Source organism: Rhinolophus hipposideros, assembly GCF_964194185.1.
Source record: "Rhinolophus hipposideros genome assembly, chromosome: 19".
NCBI classification, from domain to species: domain Eukaryota; kingdom Metazoa; phylum Chordata; class Mammalia; order Chiroptera; family Rhinolophidae; genus Rhinolophus; species Rhinolophus hipposideros.
In genome coordinates this window covers 48,898,452-48,919,429 of record NC_138065.1, presented here as the reverse complement: position 1 = coordinate 48,919,429, position 20,978 = coordinate 48,898,452, and the positions used below count along the sequence as shown (strand labels likewise).

The 20,978-nt window shown below is 40.1% G+C and overlaps 1 protein-coding gene across 4 annotated transcripts in view; it reads left to right on the top strand.

Annotated features, from left to right (window-relative positions):
• Positions 1–20,978, top strand: part of DNM3 (dynamin 3) — a 397,977-nt gene that overhangs the window by 340,479 nt on the left and 36,520 nt on the right. For all 4 annotated transcript variants that reach the window (XM_081025373.1, XM_081025374.1, XM_081025371.1 and 1 more), the window contains one exon: positions 20,347–20,511. In XM_081025373.1, the coding sequence (XP_080881499.1) occupies positions 20,347–20,511 (165 nt within the window). The remainder of the gene's footprint in view (positions 1–20,346; positions 20,512–20,978) is intronic.

Sequence of the window (20,978 nt, the reverse complement as noted above, 5' to 3'; positions counted from 1 at the left end):
TGACAGTGAAAACAGAATTGGGAAGAGATATACACAACTGGTTTTTGTATGCTGGTGCAAGCCAGTTCCTACATGGGGCGGGATGTATCACTGAATTAATTCCCAGAATGCAGCAGAGAGAGACAGAGAAATAGGAAACGTATAGGAGACATGAAGGATAGCACGAGAAAGTCTAACATATGTTTAATCATCATTCTAGAAAAGAGTGGGAGGATGGCAAAAATTTTTCCAGAATTGATGTAAATCATGAATTCTGAGATCTACGAGCACCACGAAATTGCAGAACATGAAAGACAAAGAGACAATCTTAAAAGCATCCAGAGAAAAAGGAGAGATCACCTTCCAAGGAACAAGAATTAAGACTTCTCCTGAAGAGCAACCTGGGAAACCAGAAATAATGGAATAGTCTTCAAAGTACAGACAGAAACACTGTTAACCTAGAACTGTGTTACTTAATCAAAGCGTTATTTGAAAGTGAAGGCGTAATGAAGACATTTCAAACAACAAAAACAGATGCACACAAAAGGAACTTCTTAAAGAGCTAATTTTGGAACAAGGAGAATGATCCAGAAGAAACAAGAAGAAGTTCATATGGATGAACATTTAGATAAATCTAAGCACCCATAAGAACAGCAATAATAATAATAATAACGTCTGGTAGTTAAACGCCATGTGAACAGTGAGTTTTCTTTTCCCACAAATACTAAACATGTTCTTACTCCTTTAATGTAATGATAGTGCCACTTAGGTAAGTGAATAATTGCATCAGCAATTGAATGAAGTAGGGAAAGCTCTTTCTTACAGTATAATTCCAAATCATACATTTAGAAGAGAAACTAGAAATAGAAAATCATCATTTGCAAAACACCAAGTCATAACTGTTTCTCTCGGGGATCATCAATGGACACAAAAGTTAGGATGTTTACATCGCCTCCAAATGTCACCCAAACCGTACATATTAATTCCCGTGGGGAGAAAAATAGACACTTCACAGCCAAGAAACCTGGCAGACACCCCCTTAACCGAGTGATCGAAGTTCCCATCACTAGCCACAGGACAAGTTGGCATCACATGTCCCCTGATTTAATGCACTCAGAAGGACACACATCGTTCATGTGGTTTTCTTTCTTGACAAACATGCATATTTAATAACGAATTTAATAACGAGGAAACACCAGATAAACTCAAACTGAGAGGCACTCAATACTCTTCGAAGCTTCCTGACTGGCCATGGTTGTGTGGTTTTACAGGATGTCAGCATTTGAGAAATCTGGGTGAAAAGTATACAGGAATTCTTTGTATTAGTTTTGCAGCCTTTTTATAAGACTGAAATTATTTCAAGATGAATTTTTTTTTTTAAGTCCAAGCTAGAGTTATGAGAGTTGCCCTCGGCCTCTCCATCCTCCATCCTTCTCAGAAAGGCCATTTACTAGTTACCGCCTCTCCCAGTTCTATGTGGAGACATCGATGCGTGGCTTCAGAAGAAGGAGCCACGTGCAAGGCTTAGAAGGAAGGAAAGAATTTGAGTCTGAAGCACAAGGTCCCCACTGTGTTGAATCAGCATGGTGGAGGCTATTAAAATGCCATCTTGTTCTCCCTCCCACTCCTCTCTGTCTTTCTCTGCCTCCTTACTCCACATCCCAGACTGCCTTTAATCCTATTGGGAGGATATACAGGGGAAAAAAGAAAGAAAAAAAAATAATGAATGGCTGTATTCCTTGGCACATGAATAACAGTTTTCCTTTCGGGGCTTCAAGAATAAAAAATGAGAGGCTTTAAATCTTGCTAACTTGTGCAAGAATGTGTGTGTACGTGCGTGTGTGTGTGTGTGTGTGTGTGTATTATGCATGCGTAGGTAAAAAATGTAAACTACCACCGTGGAAAGAATAATTTTCAAAATCTTCTGAAGCAAAAGAAAGTATGATTCCAGAATAAGGTGTGTGAGAGGCCAGTGGGGAAGGATGGGCAGCTGATTGTGTTGAGAGAGCTGGGTGAGTTAGGAAATCCCCTTTTCACAGCTAACTCCGAAGAGATGAGCCTTTGTTGCCAAGATGTGCTTATCAAGTGTCCCGGCTATCTCACAGGATGCGAGATCTGGTTTAGCTGTGTGAAATAGCTCTGTATTTTCATTTTAGCCAAATCTCTGCAACACTCTCAGTCAGCTCCCTTCCCACCAGTGAGACAGCAATGAGGAGCACAAACCCTGGCAGAAAACATTGCTGGCAGGAAGCCTGAGGCGATCCAGCCCTGCTTTGGAGAAGGAATCCCTTTCAATTTGATGCATTGCTTCTCACAGGCGAGCTCCAGACTGCGTTTCTTAAGATAAAATAAATGGAAGTGAAAAGAAAGATTGCTATTGGTAATCCTTCTACTTGAAAAAAAACAAACAACAAAAAGTGGCAAAATCCCCGTGGTCCTCCCGATTCCTGGATCCACCAGGTGAGGGAAACAGCGCAAGGAAAAGTCCACAGGTAGAGTCGCCAGGTGTGAACTCCGAGCATATGCCTCTTGGGTGTGCTTCCCCTCTGGAGCCGGAGAGCCGGTCTCCCTCTGGTTTAATCACTTGGCACAGTGAGATTCCACCAGGTTGCCTCTCTGGTGACTCAGACAGAGCCTGGGGCATCGCTGAATTTACATTAAAAATCAGATGGGCGTCTGGACACCCCCCTCCTAACCCACCCCCACCCCCACCCCACACACACACACACTTAATCACCATGGAGTTGGGCAGTTCCCTCTATACGTGATGGGTGTGATGGGCTCTGCTGGCTGATGGTGTTGATTTTGGCTTGGGGCCGTGTAGACCAGCCAGCCGTTGTGTAAGCACTCTGTCTGAGCTGCTTTGGGGTTGCTTTCTTACAAGTTCTCCTGTGCTGCATTATGTTGCCGGCAAGCCGTTACTATTATTAGTTTAAAATTCCTCAGTCTACGTGTTTTCTATACTGTAAGACAGTGACATGTAGAGAATAGTACGTAGCTCTATACGTCTTTGAGATGTTTTGGGGTCTGCATGTCTATCATTTGGGATTAGGGTTTGAAACCAGGGTAGAACTTGTAAATGTGCTTATTTGGACCAGAATTTGGGGGTGGGGGTTAATAACAAAACTATTCCTCTTATGCTATTTCAAAAATTTCTGGGGTGTGTGTGTGTGTGTGTACCTTTTTATTTTTTGCTCATCATACGGTCTATTCAGAAAAATTAAAAGAAGAAAACATTAAGTAGCTCTTGGCAGAAGGTCAAAACCAGCATCGCAGGGAAGGTATTTAAAAGTTTTTTAAGTGTGGCTATTTGTATAAGCAATAACCGAACCTTTCTTATGGCCAGGGAGGACTATTTTCACAGTCTTTCATGGAAATATTTCTAGACGATTTCTGTGGCTCTTTTTCTTGAGCTCATTTATTTGCTTTTGCTTCAGAACAGAGCGTTTTAATGAGCAGTTTTATGAGCCTAACCTGCGTTCTGCAAGCCCCCCAGGACTGGATTCCTGTTACACCTAACCTTTGCCCTATTTTTCATTAAAACACAAGACTTTCCTATAATCAACTTCGTGCTGAGACCTTGGAGGGGAGAATGCAACAGATACTTCGGTCTGCTATTTGGCCCACTACGGTTAATATGGTTTTGAAATACTTGTTTCTTTATCGTTTTAAAAATTGCACATATTAATATTTTAAGCACAAGATCCTTTCTTTTCTAAAATGCTTAATGCACGCATCCGTTTTTGTACCTTTCCCATATCCCTCTGAGTAAATAACTCATTTAGCTGTCTTTGCACCATGGAGGCAGGTACAAAAGGCAAGGCGAACCTTAAATCATTCTGGAATTCCCCTTAGGAGCTTTTTTTTAAAAAAAAATAAACTGCATAGTTTCCTCCATCTTATATACAATTGCCAGTGTAAGGACGTTCCTTCTTATGGCAAAGCTAAATAACCATCTGACTCCTTCCCTCTGTGTTTTAATTCTAATATAGAACAACTATTTTCCATCTTATACATGGTATCTTAGGTGGTTTTGTATAGACTAACTTTCTTTTCTCCAATCTGAAAAATCCAAATTTGTTTCCTTTTTTACTTTCGGGCCCACTTCCAGTGTTTTAATCAGTTTTACTGATATCGGCTAAACATTCAAGTTCTTCCTTTCATTTGAGCGGTGCAGTCCCACACAGGACGCAGAACCCCTGGAAGGGTCCAGGCAGCCCAAGAACAATGGAATCATTGTGGTGGGGTCCCCTCAGCTCCCCTCTCGGTCACGGTCACACATTCCAGCCATGTTTGCCTTTTAAAACTACTCTACGAATTTAAGGTAGTCTGCGGTTCCCTATAACACCTAGCTCTTTTTCTGCCCTGCTTTCTTCAGCCAATCCGTCCTCATTTTATAATCTTATTTACTTTTTTTCTGTTGGGGACAAGGAGGGTACTCTTTAAGACAGAGTGAAGTAAGTTTAGAGCAAACGAAAGGAAATCTACTTCATATAGCAGGTTATAAACTTAAGGAACTCATTAGTCCTAAAAGGTGGTACTGGCAGGAAATGTAAATGAATTCAAAAACCTCTTAGCCAAATTTATGAATGAGCTCCATAAATGGCTACTAAGAAAACCAGGGCCAGGCCTGGTTTTTACAATCGAAGTCAGAGAGTTGCTCTCCAAGCCCTCCCACAGGAGGTCTCTTGAGATCTGTCCAGGGGGCTGACCTTGGGTCTGTCTCAGTCTCCCTAAGACCCAGACAGACCCTTCAAGCCTGCCCTGGGATAGGCAACTTTTCAACAGAAAGGATAGAAGGAAGCTTTGTAACTTTTGCTTTACCGTTCAACCATCTGCTTACCACAGTGCCAATTATGACTGTCAGTTAGGGAATGGTGACGTCTGTCCAGTGGAAACTAGCTGAGATCACATTTGGATCTTAAAACATAGATACTTTCTTTTATGTAAAGTCAGGCCCTCCTTTTTCCTGGGAATTTTCAGGCCTGACGCCCAGATAGCATTTTCACTTCATCCTGCACGCTACCCTGCCTAGAACCTTCAGTCTCCTGACCCCTCTGCCTTTCCCAGATCTCACTCTCCTTACCACAGGAGTTCTCAACCCAAGGCATTTTAAGAAATACAGCTGCTCCAGGCCTCAGCCCAGCCCAAGTAAATCACAGTCCCTGTGGGGTGGGACCAGGATTCAGTGTTCGAAATCCTCCCCAGCCGTCCTCAGCAGTCACACAGAGAGCCTGGCCTGCCAGCTTGCATTTGGATCTCTTTCCACGTGACCTGAATGCCCTGCTCACCTCAGCGAAGTTGGAGTCCTCTGTCTGTATAGCCCCCACCCTCCCGTGCTAAGTGTTTCTTACTGATGATGGTGAAACTCACAGCCCCAGGCAACGGTGCTGCCTCTTTGTGCTGCTCTCTCTGTTCTCCCAACTGTGAACGTCTAGGGAAAGAAAACCTGTTGTGGAAATCTGGCCCCTTGAAAATTCACGATACCTGACACTTAATGGACCTTTCCCCTCTCTTGCTCACCTCTCGGTCGCCTCACCTGGCACCTGCTCTAAATAGGATCTTCCTTCACCCCCACACCTCACTTTCCTTCTAGACCCGCATGCCACCTCTTTCTTTGGGAGAAGGTGGAGGTCCACCCGCTGGGGGATAAGGGAGATGATACCTTTACCTCCAGTTCTTCTCCCATTCTCTTCTAATCCCTCCTTTAAATCTTCCAGAAGAAAAATTCCACTGCCCTTTGTTAAACACTAGAGAGTACCAATCATGTGCAATGCATTAAAATATAGTGGAACAGACCTATTAGAAAGCCATTAGCAATAATTAGTGAGAAAATATAAATTTTTTGGAAGAAGAAACATTTGAATAAGCCATGAGTGTATAGGAAGGAGAGCTCGTTCTGATTTTCTCACTAGGGAGGCTTATCACACAGCCGTCACATTTGGGCCAGGCCTTGAATAATGGAAAGGTTTTAGCAGTAAGATAATGGGCAGAAAGGCATTCAAATTCCAGGGGGCAGCGTGGGCAAAGACCTGGTTTGTGATGTGCATGGTTTGACCTGGGAAGAGTGAATGGCCGGGTATGGCTGGAATATGGCATAGACTGTGAATCTTTCTAAATATTTCTCTTTTACCGATACACCGAATCTCATTCGTTTTTTAGCATTGTCTAAAATCTCACGCACACAACTGCATTCTCCGGTGTCTTTGCTCTAGTGGCTCCTTTTTTTGCTTCATAGGTAGATATACATATTTCCTGCCTTACGACAAACGTTTTGACCCTGATACTTGGAACATACATACCATGCCATTTCCTTTATTTCTCTGCCAAACTCCTAAAGTGTGGCTTGTATTTTCTTTCACTCCCCTTTCCACATTCCCCACCTCACCTTCCTTATCCAGCTTCTGGGCTCCCCCCACCCCATCCCGGCCCTGCCTCTCTCCCCACCACTGCAGAAAAGCTCTGCCGAGGATTCCCAGATCACTCAAACAAAATCATTGGTCAGTCTTCCTTCTGTTTGGCCTCTTAGCAACATCTGGCACTGTTGGTGACAGCATTTACCTTGAAAGTTTTTTTGTTTTTTTTTAATCTGGAGTAGCTGGGATGTGGCATGACCTTTGAATCCCTCCCACCTTTCTTCCACATTTTGGTCTCCTTTGCTGGCCCTTCTTCCATCTCTTTACCTGTGAGTATCCCAAAACCACTTGCCTCCTTCCCCGACTGGTTTCGTTCCATTATTTATTCTTTCACTCTGAAAACATTATTGAGCCCATGCACGAGGCTAGGCACTCTGCTGAACACAGAGATAACTGTGATCTTCTCCAAACACTCTGATTTTAACGGGCTTCCTATGTTATACTCCACTTTCACTCTATATGAAAAGTTTCTAAATCTACACATTGCCTGCTGTGACTGCTCACCTCGGCACTCATTCTGTAATTGCAGTTGCCAACAGACAGGTCCTTTGAATCTACTCAAATGCAGCTTTTTCAAAAACAAACTCATTTCTCCATGAAAATCAACTTGCCTCAATTTACAAAATCACCATCTCAAAGTCTTATAGGCTGAAAATTGGAGCATGATATGTTACACTTACCTAGTATGTGTCTCACCATACGTTGTATGTTTACTATGTAGCATGCATGAATTGTAATATTATCTGTTCTTCAATACACTGGTTTAGGCCAAGATAGAGACCCAGCAAGAATAGCAAAGCAGGAAATAGTATTTATACTGTGTATAAGGGTGTCACTTTCTTTTTTACAGCGTTAATATCTAGGCTGTATGTCAGTGTTTATGTAGATGCCTCTTCCTAGGTTAAAAAGAGTCAGTGAAAAAGTAATCATTGAACTTCTAAATCCAAATTATAGGAAATACAGGGCATGGAAGAACACATTAAATGATTCAATCTGCCAAATCCAGACTGGGGAGTGGGATGGAATGTGTGTGTGTGTGTGTGTGTGTGTGTGTGTGTGTGTGAGAGAGAGAGAGAGAGAGAGAGAGAGGAAGCCTACTGATTAAAATAAACCTGAGACATATCCACCAATCACAGTCTATGTACTTATTTGGATTCCAATTCAAAAACATAAACTTAAAAAAAAAACCCACAATTGGGGAAGTGTAATATGAACACTGAGTATTTGTAAAGTTAAGGAATTATTGTTAATATTTCTAGGTGTGATAATATTGTGATTATGTTTCTTAAGGGTCTTTGTGTTTTAGGAACACATACTGAAATACAGTAGTTACAGATAAAATTACATGGTGTTGGCGTTTGCCTCAGAATAGTTGAGCAGTGTAGATAGAACGAGGATGGTCGTGGGATGGATTGTTGAAGCTGAGTAATGAGCACACCTAGAAGTTAACTTATATTATTCTCTACTCTCTCTGCTTTTCCATATATTTAAAATTTCCCAAATACAAAGATTTAAAAAGCAGTCACTGATGTTAAACAATTCTTATGGAATACTTTTGATGTGAAAATCGTATTATGGTTATGCTTTTTTTAAAAAAGGAATCCTTTTAGAAATACCAACTGAAATGTCAGTGCGTGAAATGGCGAAAAAAATGTCGTTGAAATCACTGTTTTTTTTTATTTAAAAAAAAAGTACAGTAAGGTGAAAACGCAAAATGTTTCCATTGTCATTGAAAAATTGTCTTATCTCCAAGAATGTATCTACCAACTCCAAGCTGAGAAACAATACTTCAGAAGGTTATGGAAAGTGTGCCCTTTGCTGTAACTGTTTTCACCTAAAGATTACCCCCAGTAAAATTACCCCCAAGTAAAAGTGAGTTGTGCATCTGGAAGATGAGTAAAAATCACCAGACACGGGGTCTCGAGTGGTCGTATTCCTTAAAGATATAGGATTTGTCACAAGAATAGTGACTTTTAAACCATTTGGTTATATTCCAGTTAGCACCCTGGTTCCCACACTCACGTGGGTAGTGAAGAATCTGCTACCTTTGGTATAAGAGGTATATAGTTCCTCGGTAAGATTGTAGCCGAAATTCTTTCTGTTTTAGAGAACACTTTCTAGAGAGTCTTCAAGGGATCTTTTGGATGGTTTTCAAACCCAGGCTCTTCTCATTTATGCATTTTGTAAACTCAGATGTCATTGAACTCATTTATGTCATTTACGTCATTTATGTCATGTAACGAAAATGTTCACTTCTGTGGAGCACTTGCTGTGTATCAGGCACAGTGTTAAGTGCCTTTGTGTGTGTGTTATCTCATTTGGTCTCTACACTTGCCCTTCCCTATAAAACGTAGAAGGTGGCTAATATTGCCCGTTCTTAACGACACCGAAATTAAGACCTAGAGAGGCTGAGTAACTCCTTAACTTTAATTTCACCAAAGTCATACAGCTAACTAGTGACAGAGCCAAAATATAAATAATAGGCCATCTGATTCTATTGTTCATACTCTCAGTGGCTGTTGTAAAATGTCACTCAAACTAAAGTGGGTTGGGCCTTTGGGGTGAGCTGCCTGAGTCAGGTAGATTGTTTTTAACCTGTGTTTGAAGAATGCTGCAAATGTGTGTTTGATCCAGGTGTTTTCCTTATAGTTTGTTTGATTTGGAAATTCTCCTATAGACTGGGTAGAATATGTGATTTGTAGTAGTAGGGAAAATACAATTAAATCCAATAGGAGTTCTGTGGAAATGGTAGGAATTACCATCCATAGTTATTTCATTTATTTTAATTCCTTTTAAGTCTTAATTATTTTAATTACCTACTCCTCTGATATTGGGTAGAGCTATCTTTATATGTTACCTTCAGCCATGTGCATTTGGTTGTAAGCCTTCTAAAAATTGGTATCATGCCCTTTCTATTGTATGCATATTCCCAGGTAGTTTATAAGTGATTGGGGAATATAGCAAAAAAATTGTGTTGAATTAGATGGATAATGTTGTCATGTCTCTTTTTGTTTCATTTGGCCACCAGTGTCATATGCTATGTCATATGCAATTTTGTGAGGAGAATTTTAAAGAGGTTTCGCACTTTGATTTAGAAATCATTATATCTGTTATGGATTGAGTAGCCATAAACACCTGGCAGTGGGAATATCATAGTACTCACTAATAGTAACATTTCCGGGAATTTTGAATCCATGAAAATGAGAAAAAGAGAAACTTGGGAGAAATTGTGCATACATGCAGTAATACGTTTTCTTATAAATATTTCCATCTCTATCTAAAGTTACGTTGTTACTCTGTAAAGGAACATCTTGATCTAGTCATAAAAATCATGATTTGGAATTGCAAAATGCATCTGTGTTTGTAGTTTGAGTTCTGCTGCTAAACTACTTTAAAAACAGGCTAAACAAAGAAAGTTTTTATCAAACCACATTTCTTTCTCTAATATCTCAAATCATATTATAAATTTTATTAACACCATCCCAGTACAATCTCATGTATACAAATTCTTAAATGGCAGAATTTTTTTCTAACAGTATTGCAACTTCTGTTTGAATTTACCTTAGGGTAGTTTTAATCGTTATTTTAAATGCAGCCGTAAGTTGCTGATCTTTAAAGCGATCTTGCCTTAGTTTTTATCACTTGGTGAGAAGTAGACAAAATTTGGTAGCTAAAGCAAACATCAGGATTGAGGTGAAGCAAAGAAAGCGTTGTTTTCTATGTATTACATCTTCCTTAAGCAGGCAACACACATGCACACACACGTACACACACACACGTACACACACACACACACTTTCAGAAGAGGCATGAGGAGTAGTAGCAGAGAATAAACCACAGACTCGATGGTTGTTACTTCTGGTATGTCGATCTTTGTCCAGTCAATCTTATTTTCAATATCAGTAGTTTCAGCATTTTCAGTATATTTTATTTTTACCATCTTCATGAATCTCTATTTTCTGCCTAGTGTTGGCCTGAACTGAGATGCGTTCCTTTACATTTTAGTTTATTTGTTAATTGGGAATGAGTATTTCCAAAGTCAGTTCTGTTTTTGGCAACTGTGGGAATTAGCTTTCCAGAGTGGGACCAGGCACCTGCTGCCTGTCTGGTGACTCAGACGAATGTGGCCCAGCGCTGTCCCCCCGAAAATGTTGAAGCTCTGAATGTTGGAAACGAGATTTGCAAAAGCTCAACCTGCAGATCTCTTCTGTTTTACTTCCATCTCTTCTCTTAACAGAAATTAACCTATATTTTCGAAAACAGTGTATATATATATATATATATATATATATATATATATATATATATATATGTATGTATTTTATCTAGATCATCTGGAAAAGTCATTGGGACCTAGACTATCTGACAAAGTTGTTCTTGCTAATTCATGTGCCGGGGTGGCTGCAAAAGCTACCTTGAAGCCTTTGGGTCATTCTGCAGTTAAATCCAGATGGCAGCTTTACCAGCTCTAGTGTTCACGGGACCTTAGAGGAATGTAAAACCTTTCACTCACTATGGCTGATGCTTTAAAGGCTTCATCTGGTTATTCTACACCTTTGAAGGAAGTACTGATATGAAGCAAGTGATACTGTATTTACCTTGAACACTAAGGATTGTCTACTTCATAATATTAATATGAGGAAGAAGTTAAAGCCACTGCATTCCTATGCAGTTTGTCTATAGGACCGCCCATGCCGCTTTCATAATACTTGAACTTTATTGCCCCTTCTTTCCCTAGAACTTCATTAACTTTGCCATAATGCATCTTTACTCACCCATGTAAATATTTTTGAAGAAAAAAACAACTGACAGATTTTGTTTTGTCACATTTATTATTTTTTCTTCCATATCGTTGTCCATCTTTTTTTTTCAATTTATTGGGGTGACATTTCTTAGTGAAATTACATAGATTTCAGGTGTACAATTCTGTATTACATCGTCTGTAAATCCCATTGTGTGCTCACCATCCAGAATCAGTTCTTCTTCCATCACCATATATTTGATCCCCCTTACCCTCATCTCCCTCTCCCCACCTGTCCATCTTTCAATCTTCAGAACAAGACCCAGTTTTTTATTGCATAGACCTTATATCACCTTAATACCCCGATTCTAAAATGAATGCATCTTAAGAATATCTGCTAAACAAATAGTATGACGGACATAAGAATTTAAAGTCTCCCTGCCATTATGCATTTTTAGATAATAAAAGTAGAATTCCTAAAGCATAGATTACTCTTGTGAGCTCGGTCATTCCCCCCACCCCCAATCTTCAGGTGTTATCTTCCTACAAATGAAACCACTGGGATTTGTAATGTTTGATTGTGTGAGTATGTAAGCATTGGTGATAAGGTGATGTTATGGAATTAGCAGCAGCAAAATAATCAGTCTGAATCAAAGAAGAGCCTTTGTCATCATGATGTACTTCATGAAGAATAATTCTGGGTCCCTAAGGCGTCTCTCACAGGACTATATTCGGTCATCCTGGTGATATCTGGAAACGCATGTTTCATTTCACAGGATTTGCAGATCACTTTTGCTGGTAGGGTGAGCATCAACCCAGCCTAAGCAAGAAGGAGAAGAGGTAATGTGTAGTCGTTAAGAAGGTATATTGTACAATCAGGATACCTGTATGGAATCCCTGCTCTACCACTTATGAACTGAGTGACTTTAAGCAAGCGAGTTAACATCTCTGTGACTCAGGCTCTTCATCTGTAAAATGGGAATAATAATAATAATATCTACTTCATGAAGTTATTGTAAGAGTAAATGGGTTGGTATATGTAAATCAGTTTGAAAGTGACCTAATATTTCACTGTCATTTAGTGAGATTCTTTTTTTCTCCCCATAACTTTCAGTGTGGAAATGTTTGCATATGGCGGAAGTTGGTCTACCGATTTTGTTGAAGAGAAAAAGAAAAATACAGTCCATGCACTAGTCTATGTAGTAATACACTAAGAATACGTCCACATAGTAATGGCATCCCCGAAGAATTTTCTGAGCATCTTTTTAGTCATATGGCTTTCCTCTTTTTGTTGAGATTAACTGTGGGTTGGCTACCAACCCTTGGGATCCCTGCCTTCAAGAAACTTCCATTTTGGCTAGTGAGATCGACACTGATACAGCTAAGATACAAGACAATGATGAGATGTCTAAACCAAATGTTCAGATGCAAGGAGAAGAGGGTGTTGTACTTAATTTGCAGCATTGAAAGGGTGTTGCATGTACATTAAACCACGAAGAATGAAAGGTGGGTTGGAAGAAAAAAGTTTTAGGCTGAGAGAATAGCGTGGCTATCTAAGTGTTTCATTCATTTGGACTCCTTAGGATCTAAGTACAAATTAAATTCAAGCTGACTTAACTTTTACAAAGTAACAGAACAGTTGGCTGGCTGGGGTGACTGCGCAAACCGGACGTAGACAGATCTGTCACAGCTGGATCCGGTAGTCAAAGGATGGATTCAAGTATCTGCCTGTCCCCGTGTCTCCTCTATGTGTACTCTGTGTGGACGTCACTGGCAAGCAGGTCCCACCCCTCAGGCTTACTTCCTTAAAAGCTGTCACTCCTAACTGAAAGGAAGCTTCTGTCCTAAGAGTTCTGACGTGTGTCCTGCAATTGGCTTTGCTTGATCACGTGCCATCTCTGTCATCACAGAGGCCAGGCCAGATGCATGTAGAGCTCAAGGCAGTCCCATCCAGCCACCATGACCAAGTGGGGAGAGGAAGCTTACCAAATTTACATTGGGTCTACCCACAAAGGAGGGATAGCAAGACCTGGTGACAGATCAGAGAGGATGAAGGCAGATTATTTTTTGATTCATCGCTCTATCCCTTAGAGAACGCCGTGAAGTAAAAGTAAGTCATGAGCATGGGGCCAGCATTACGCCCCTCCATAGCCCGCCCTGATCTTCTGTGTCTGTTACAGCACCTATAAACTCTGCTGAGCAATGTGACAATGACTCTTATACTGTCTTATAATCTATAGTGAGACAGTGTATTAGGCAGGGTTCTCCCACAGAAAGAACCAATAGGGTGTGTGTATGTGTGTGATTTTTATAAGGAATTGGTGCACATAATTATTGAGGCCGGCAAATCCAAAATCTGCAGGGTGGGCTAGCAGGCTGGAGGCCCTGGAGAGCCAGTGTTCCAATTTGAATCAGAAGGCAGTTTTCTAAAGAGGTCTGAAGGCAGTCTGCTGGAGAATTCTCTTACTGGGAAAGGCCAGTCTTTTTGTCTTATTCAGGTCTTCAGCTAATTGGATGAAGCCCACCCACATTAGGGAGGGCAATCTGCTTTGCTTTACTCAAAATCCACCGAATTAGATGTTAATCTCATCCAAAACCCCCTCACAGAAACACCCAGCATACGGTCTGTGCCAAATATCTGGGTACTCTATGGCCCAGCCAAGCTGACACATAAAATTCACCATCACAGATTGTTTTTATGTTTACCCTTATTATATCTGTTCCCATTTCCTGGAGATCTTTCTTTTTAGAACTATTCCAGTTGCTGTTTTGCTATTTCAAAGAAATGCTGTGATTTTTTTTTTCACTAAAAAAAGAAATTTATATCAGTTGATTCTAATTCCAGCTGATTTTAGGAAAAATGGTTTTCTTTATAACAAAGTTAGATTTTAAACAAACACAGATATTTTTCCAAAAGTCAATACTTGAAAACTCATTTTGGCTCTTTCAAAATCACTAATATTATCTAAAATAAAAAATGGTGATGATGGGAGTGGTTGTTTTAGAGAAACCATTTAAATTGTTCTGTTTAGACCATTATTTGGATGAAAGGTTATTTTACAGTAAACAAAGTCAGTATACAAAAGACTGAAATTTTCCAAAAATAAATATTCATAATTCTAGAAAAAAATCTCAGTAAGATTCTTCAGATAGCAATATTTGATAATGTGTTTAAAATATTTGATATAGATACATATATATTTCATATTCATGAAGTTTTCTATTATATAAAGCAATACAGGCCTTTTAATAGGAAATGTCATAACTTTTCGGAGGACCTCACGACAGAGCACATAAGTTTTTAAATTTCTCTAAGAATCCTCATACCCACATTTTTGTTTAACAGGTGCAGAGAAAAACAGTTGTTTCCATGCATCTTACATGCAAATGCAATGGCTGTCAGTGATATGAGGGAAGCCCCCCCACCCTTTTTCCTCCAAATCGTGGTTTTTCCTTGCTGTCTCATCACCCAAGGTATTTATTAGAGACCTAGACACCACACAGAAATCTGTTCTGTGAGGCAGCTATGGGGTTAAATAAGAGTTATATATATATACACCAGAATTAAGACAGGTTTGTCATTATTATTATTGTGTTTAGTCAAGTAAGTATCTTTAAAATCCTGAGTTGCTTTTTTTAAAAATGGTTGTTGAATTTCCTATTAATCTCACGTAGTTTTGTAGTGTTTATTATGATGCAATGTAGAGATGAAAAGAGACTAAAAGCTGTAGGCAGGATGAAAAGGTAAATCACAGTAAAGGAGAAGAGTCAAAGAGGAATAAAAATGAAAGTAGCATAAGCAGGAAGAGGGGAGTCCTGCCTGCTGACAGATAAGCTGGGTAACCTGGATTGGGATAGGCTCCCTGTGTTCCCCTGTGTTATGAGTATCTTGCAGATTGGAGATGGGGAGAGATACCCCCTTTGCTTCCCAGCATTTTGACCACAATCACAACTCAGATCCATCGACACCCTCACGCAGAGTACTCAAGATCTTTACGGCAATTGAAATACAATTCTGGATGCCATCGTTCTTTATCCTGCCCAGGTTGAGGAGCGGCTCCACGGGGAGGAGTCACTTCCAGGAATCCGGTAGCAGCAGCCCAATTACCTGGAGCTCCGTCTCTCTGGTTCATTCTGAGACAGAAACGCAGTCCCTCCGAAAGTGGCCTGGGTTGGTTTTTCATCCACTTATACCACAGTGTTTGTGAAGCTTCTGCTCTATGTAGGGCAGTGTGCTAAGCACTGGGGCTAAAATAATGAGCATGTCCCCTCAGTCCCAGCATTTGAAATCTCACCCAGCACCTCGAGTCTACCATCTCAAGAGCAGCTGTCCATAAAGCCTCCCCTGAAGCCCAGCAAGCCGGAGCTCACTCGTGTACCCATCCACTCACTGACTCAGCTCACACCGTGTCCTCCCGCCAGAGGATAAGCTCACAAGCCAGCCTGCCTTTTTAGTCTTCCTTTGTGTCACTTGCTGTCCATCTGACACTAAGTAAATACTTACTGTACTAATGAATGAAATACCTGTCGCAAATTGCCAGACTACAGCTTACACCACCCTCAAAGGTTTCCTTTCTGGAGCATGTTTCTCCCATAGTTTTCGTTGCCTAGCCTCCTAGCCTCTGCAAATCAGAAGCGAATGACGGGGCGGATAAAGGTTTCCATTGAAAACATTGTCTGTGATGCAGGGCCGGACAATTCAAAGCTACGTGACCATGGTAACCGTATTTTCAGAACAACAACCTGATTCACTAAGGAAAAGTTAAATGATATTTTTTTACTCTTTGTTGAAGACGGTGGAGAATGGTATAATCATAAGACGCTTGAAAGGGATGAAGCATTGGTTATCTGTAAAAGTTACTTGTGTGCGTCTGTAGGTGACTGTCCAGTGTTCCCCACTGGAGAGAAAAGATTCAGCAACCCTCCCACCATTCGCTCTATAGCGTGTGTATGTACACGTTCATGCCAGGGTATTTTGGATTTCTATCATCCCACCTCTAAAGAGCTGCAATCACCAGCCTTATTTAGATGGTTTCAATGATCCTCAAAGAAGCCTATGACATAACTAAATAAGAGATTTAAGGAAAGGAAAGCGACCCAAACAAAACACATGGAAAGTAGACGTCCCTTTCAAGCCCAGAGCTTCTGTAATGGATGCTTTAAGATTTGGTGGGAACTCTTTCTAATTGGACTATTTTATTCTCTCACCTCTTAAAGTATTAAGTCTTTAGGAGAAAGCTTTTCAATTAAAATTTTGTGAAACAGCTTGCTTCTGGGATACTGTGCAGTTGGCTTCGTAAGACAGTTATGGCATTAATTTTTATAAACAATTTCACATTTACAGTGCTGAGTTGTTATTTTTTTTTATTGTTTAAACTGCATTCGATTTCTTGAAAGCCATTAGGAGAAGAATGCAATAGGAAGGCCTGTCCATTCTATTTTTCAGAAGAAAGCTGGTTTTCACAGTATTATTCACATTTTGTAAACAGATTCAATGAACCTGCACATAAAAGGTTAAATGTTTGCAGGCCATTCTTTTTTGCCTCAAAGATCAGAGACAAATTACTATTTTTATTTTACATTCCCTTGATGAGGATAATGATAAACAGCTGTCACTTCAGTGCTTAGACTGCAAAGAATCCCATTGCAATCCTGTAATTTAAACAAAGAGAAAATACATAGTCATACACCGTATACATACAGAAGAGAGCACAAAGGAGAATTTGGTTAGAACTGGGGTAAGAGAAAAGAGAGCGGTTGCTCTCTGCAATTACTCAGTCAAAAGAAAAAGTCCATCTATGTACATTTTTTTCTCATTCATCTTAGACATATTAGAAGGGGCAATGACTCCTCCTTTCTTTCTCAAATCAGAAAATAACGTAAATTTGTATTCTGAGTTTTGTGACTCCCTGTCATGTCGATGGTATTATCAGAACAGTTAAGATTTGTGACTAGTATTTCCAAAAATTAAAGAGAATTTCAAATTGTTTCACTGGTCATTCTGGAACGTGTCTTTTTTTTTTTTTTTCAGTGTTGAGAATTAAACTGTTCAGTGTTGTCCATTCATTCAGACATTTTATTTAATTGCATCTGATTTCAAACAGTGAACATGAGGGTCTTTTGCATAGTTTGATATGCAAAAAGTAAAGCAAGGCTAAATGTTAAGAACAGTGTGAAATAGGGAAATTCATGTGCCTAAATGAAAATGTGGGGGGTGATATAATTTCCCTGGTGTTTCATATTCCCAGAGGTTCTTTTAATCAATACTATTTATTCTGCTTTTCTCTTTTGACTCAATCATTTATTTTTTTTTACAAATGACAGTACTTCAATGGCGTCTTTTTCCTAGAGACTCATTTTACATTTGTTAATTGATCTGTAAAACTCACTTGATATAATATGGGTGTTTCACCGTTCCATAATACTTCTTGACTTTTTTGATACCTAAGGGAAACTAGGAATTGGTTTGCCATCGTATTCATCCTACGTGTGTTGAGTACGTCTGCTCTCAGAGCCTCAGCCTGCCCTTCTGTAGGTTGACAACGTCGTACCCAGCTCCTGAGACTGTGGTGGGATCTTCTGTGCCAAGAACAGTCCTTCGAACACAATAAATGTTTCGAGGAAAGGTAGTGTGTTGATGCTGAAATGCCACCAGCCCCTCCTGTAAAATTCAACTGCAAATCCCAGTATGTTTCTGGTCAGAGACGCAAACTGAATTGTATCGGATCCATTATAGAGGTTAATATGGCTTCATGGAAAAGATGTTTTCCTCTCAAAGGTGCAGGCCATCTATTCTCCTTTCTAGACATGACTTCATGATCATTTTATCATCCTCACTATTATCAAAGTGTAGGGGATCCTAACTCAGCAACTTTGGGTTCCTGTGGTCCCCAGTTTCTCTAACAAGTATGCATTCTTGGAGACCCTGAAATGCACTGGGCTTCCTTGATTTAGGTAAATCCCTTCATGGTATTAACTCTTCCTCATCCCTTGCTTCAAGCTCTGTGCTAGGTGCTGAGAAGGGGGAGATAAACATAAAACTAGGCTGGATCTGAAATAATAAAAGTGAGTAGAGAACGAATGAAGTATAGGGGGGCAGTGGTGGAGGGTCTGAGGGCCATTGGGAACTTGTCGAGAAGCGACGATGGTGGAGCCAGGCTTTGAAGGATGAAAAGCCTTCACGGGTAAGAGGAGGGGACCTCAAGGGAACTAGCTTGCAGAAAACGTGGTATAAAAAATGTACAGCTTGCATCTTTATATCACTTGAATTGAAAATGTTTTGTGTTCAAATTTTTCATCTTCAATTTTCATAATGTGTGTTGAGAGTCAAGAGTCTCTTATTCCACGAATATTCCTCAAGAAAAGGGAAACTAACATTTACTGAGCACCCACGAAGCCCTTGGCTAGGTCAGGTCATAAGCGTTCTCGTTTACCTTCCAAACGTTTTCCAGAGAAGTGCATCCCCATGTTAAAGGCAGGGAAAGCTGAGTCTCAGGCACATTACGTAACTGAAGCGTGGCCACACAACCAGAATGTAATGGAGCCTGAATCTGAACCTGAAGTTTGCACTTTCAAATACCCTCAAAACGACATCACAGTTGCCATTGGTTCTCAGAATTTAGGCTCATATTGGAGCATGTTGCAATGGGGTTTGTTGCCCTGGAAGAGGTTGGGAACGTGAGTGGTTTTTTCTCACTGCTGACCTTTCTTCCATCACTTCACCACGTTATGGCCTTAACTTTTTACCTGTTTATTGCAGATCGTATTGTGCTTATATTAAAAAAGAACTACATAAGACGTGATTTAATTCTTCCTTTCAGCGACCAAAGAACATCTCAATAGAAACGGTATGGGGGAACAACTGTCATTTTTGAAACTTCCAATCCTCTACCTTGCTGTAGGATGCCTCAGAAATGTCCTTAAAGTGTCACCCTGAAGCATGAGATCATACCTTCAGGATTGGAAAATGACTGTTGTGTTTTAGAATGGGGACATATTATTTTAACATTTTTTTCAAAATGGTGGCTATTTCTGAGCAAGAGAAGTCTATATAAATGATTAGAACCAATTTCTATCTTTGTTGTTGTTGATTTGTGGCCTTCAACTATGCCTTCCCATATGCATATTGATTCAAAGGAAAAGCTTGTCATTTATAAATCTATTTGAGCTCTTTAGCACAGTGCTTTTCCTAGAACTGATTGGATGATTGAAAGCCTGGCAGATCAAAGTATGTACATTTCTAAAGAAAAGTATTTCATGTCCGCATTGGAAGCAATAAATTAACCCCCCCCCCTTTTTTTTGCATTCGTAATTAAATCTTTCCAAATGCTACAAAGTAGCCAGACCACTAACAATATTTGTATCATGTTCTGGGGTTTAGATGGTTCAACCTGACTTGAAATGGAGACCATTTGTTCTAAATTGATTTCAATGCCAAGCCAATAGGTCAACCTTTAATGAGGAAGATGGCATTCCAGCCCAGCCTCTGGTGGATAAGCCAAAATTAATTAACTCAAGTCCCATAGTATAGAAAACAGATGCTTCTCTCATGTTGCACAAACAAATTCTTTGAGCGTAGATGTGTTCTGTTTTATTCAGAGAATAACAAGTTGGAAGTTAAAACGGTAAGTTTTTCACAATGGAGGCCGCCTGTGGCAGTGATGACAGAAGCATGAATTTACATAACAGATTCCAGCAAGTGCATGGAAAAATGAATTATCCTCTGTACCTCTTAGTCTGGCTTCAGGCCAGGCCTAGGGGATTTAGTTTTAAATCTGGGCTGATCCAAATGCCGATCCATTTCAGAGCGGACCTGGGAGTTCCAGAACACCACCAAGGTTATTTCTAATTGACAGAATCCCTGGGGACCCCTCCCAGAGGTTTACATCTGCACATATGTTTGGCCAGCTTGCAAATGGCTTAAGATTAAATTGTTCTCTAGAGGGATGTTGTTAGGTGCCTTGTTATTCTGGTTATTCATCTCAGCCGTCACTCAGAATTAGAATACTGGCTTTTCCCAGATTGTGGCGGGGTACAAGTCGGATCATAAGTGCGTGGCTCTGATCTCTTCTCAGAATTAATGGATGTGCAATAAGGATGTTAACCATCTAATAGTGTAGCTCCAAATACAGTAAATGGAAGTTGGTCCTCTGATAACGTCTGCTGTTTTACGAATGTGACACAGTCCATGTTTTCTTTCCTCTCTGTTAGACTGAAAATGATGAGAATGGCCAAGCAGAAAACTTTTCCATGGACCCCCAACTGGAGAGGCAGGTGGAGACCATTCGCAACCTTGTAGACTCCTACATGTCAATCATCAACAAATGCATCCGAGACCTAATTCCGAAGACGATAATGCACCTGATGATCAACAATGTGAGTGATTACGAACCCTCTTACTTTAACTTCAAACCCTTCCGAGAGTGGAGATTGTTCACATTCTCTTTGGTTTCCTCGTGACATTTTTCTGGGTGGTTGAAATACCTATGATGCAGGTTCATCGTTTTCCATTACGAGTGATAAGTGACTGACCCGTGAAAGAGAGCTTAGGAAAGAAACCATGAAACTTGGACCTACAGTAGTGTGGCATTTCCTATTGGCTATGTCGTCTAGAAGGGTGTGGGCTTGGTAACAAACAATAAAGCAGAACATGGCTATGGTCAAATTGATTGCAAAGCCAGCAATAAAACCAGATGCAACTGCCTCCTAGACTTTGAAATGAAAAGCAAAACATAGTTACTCTTTCCTACACACACACACACACACACACACACACACACACACACACCCAATGTTGATATGATCATTTTCACCTTCAAAAAACTATGGAATGCTCTTTTAAC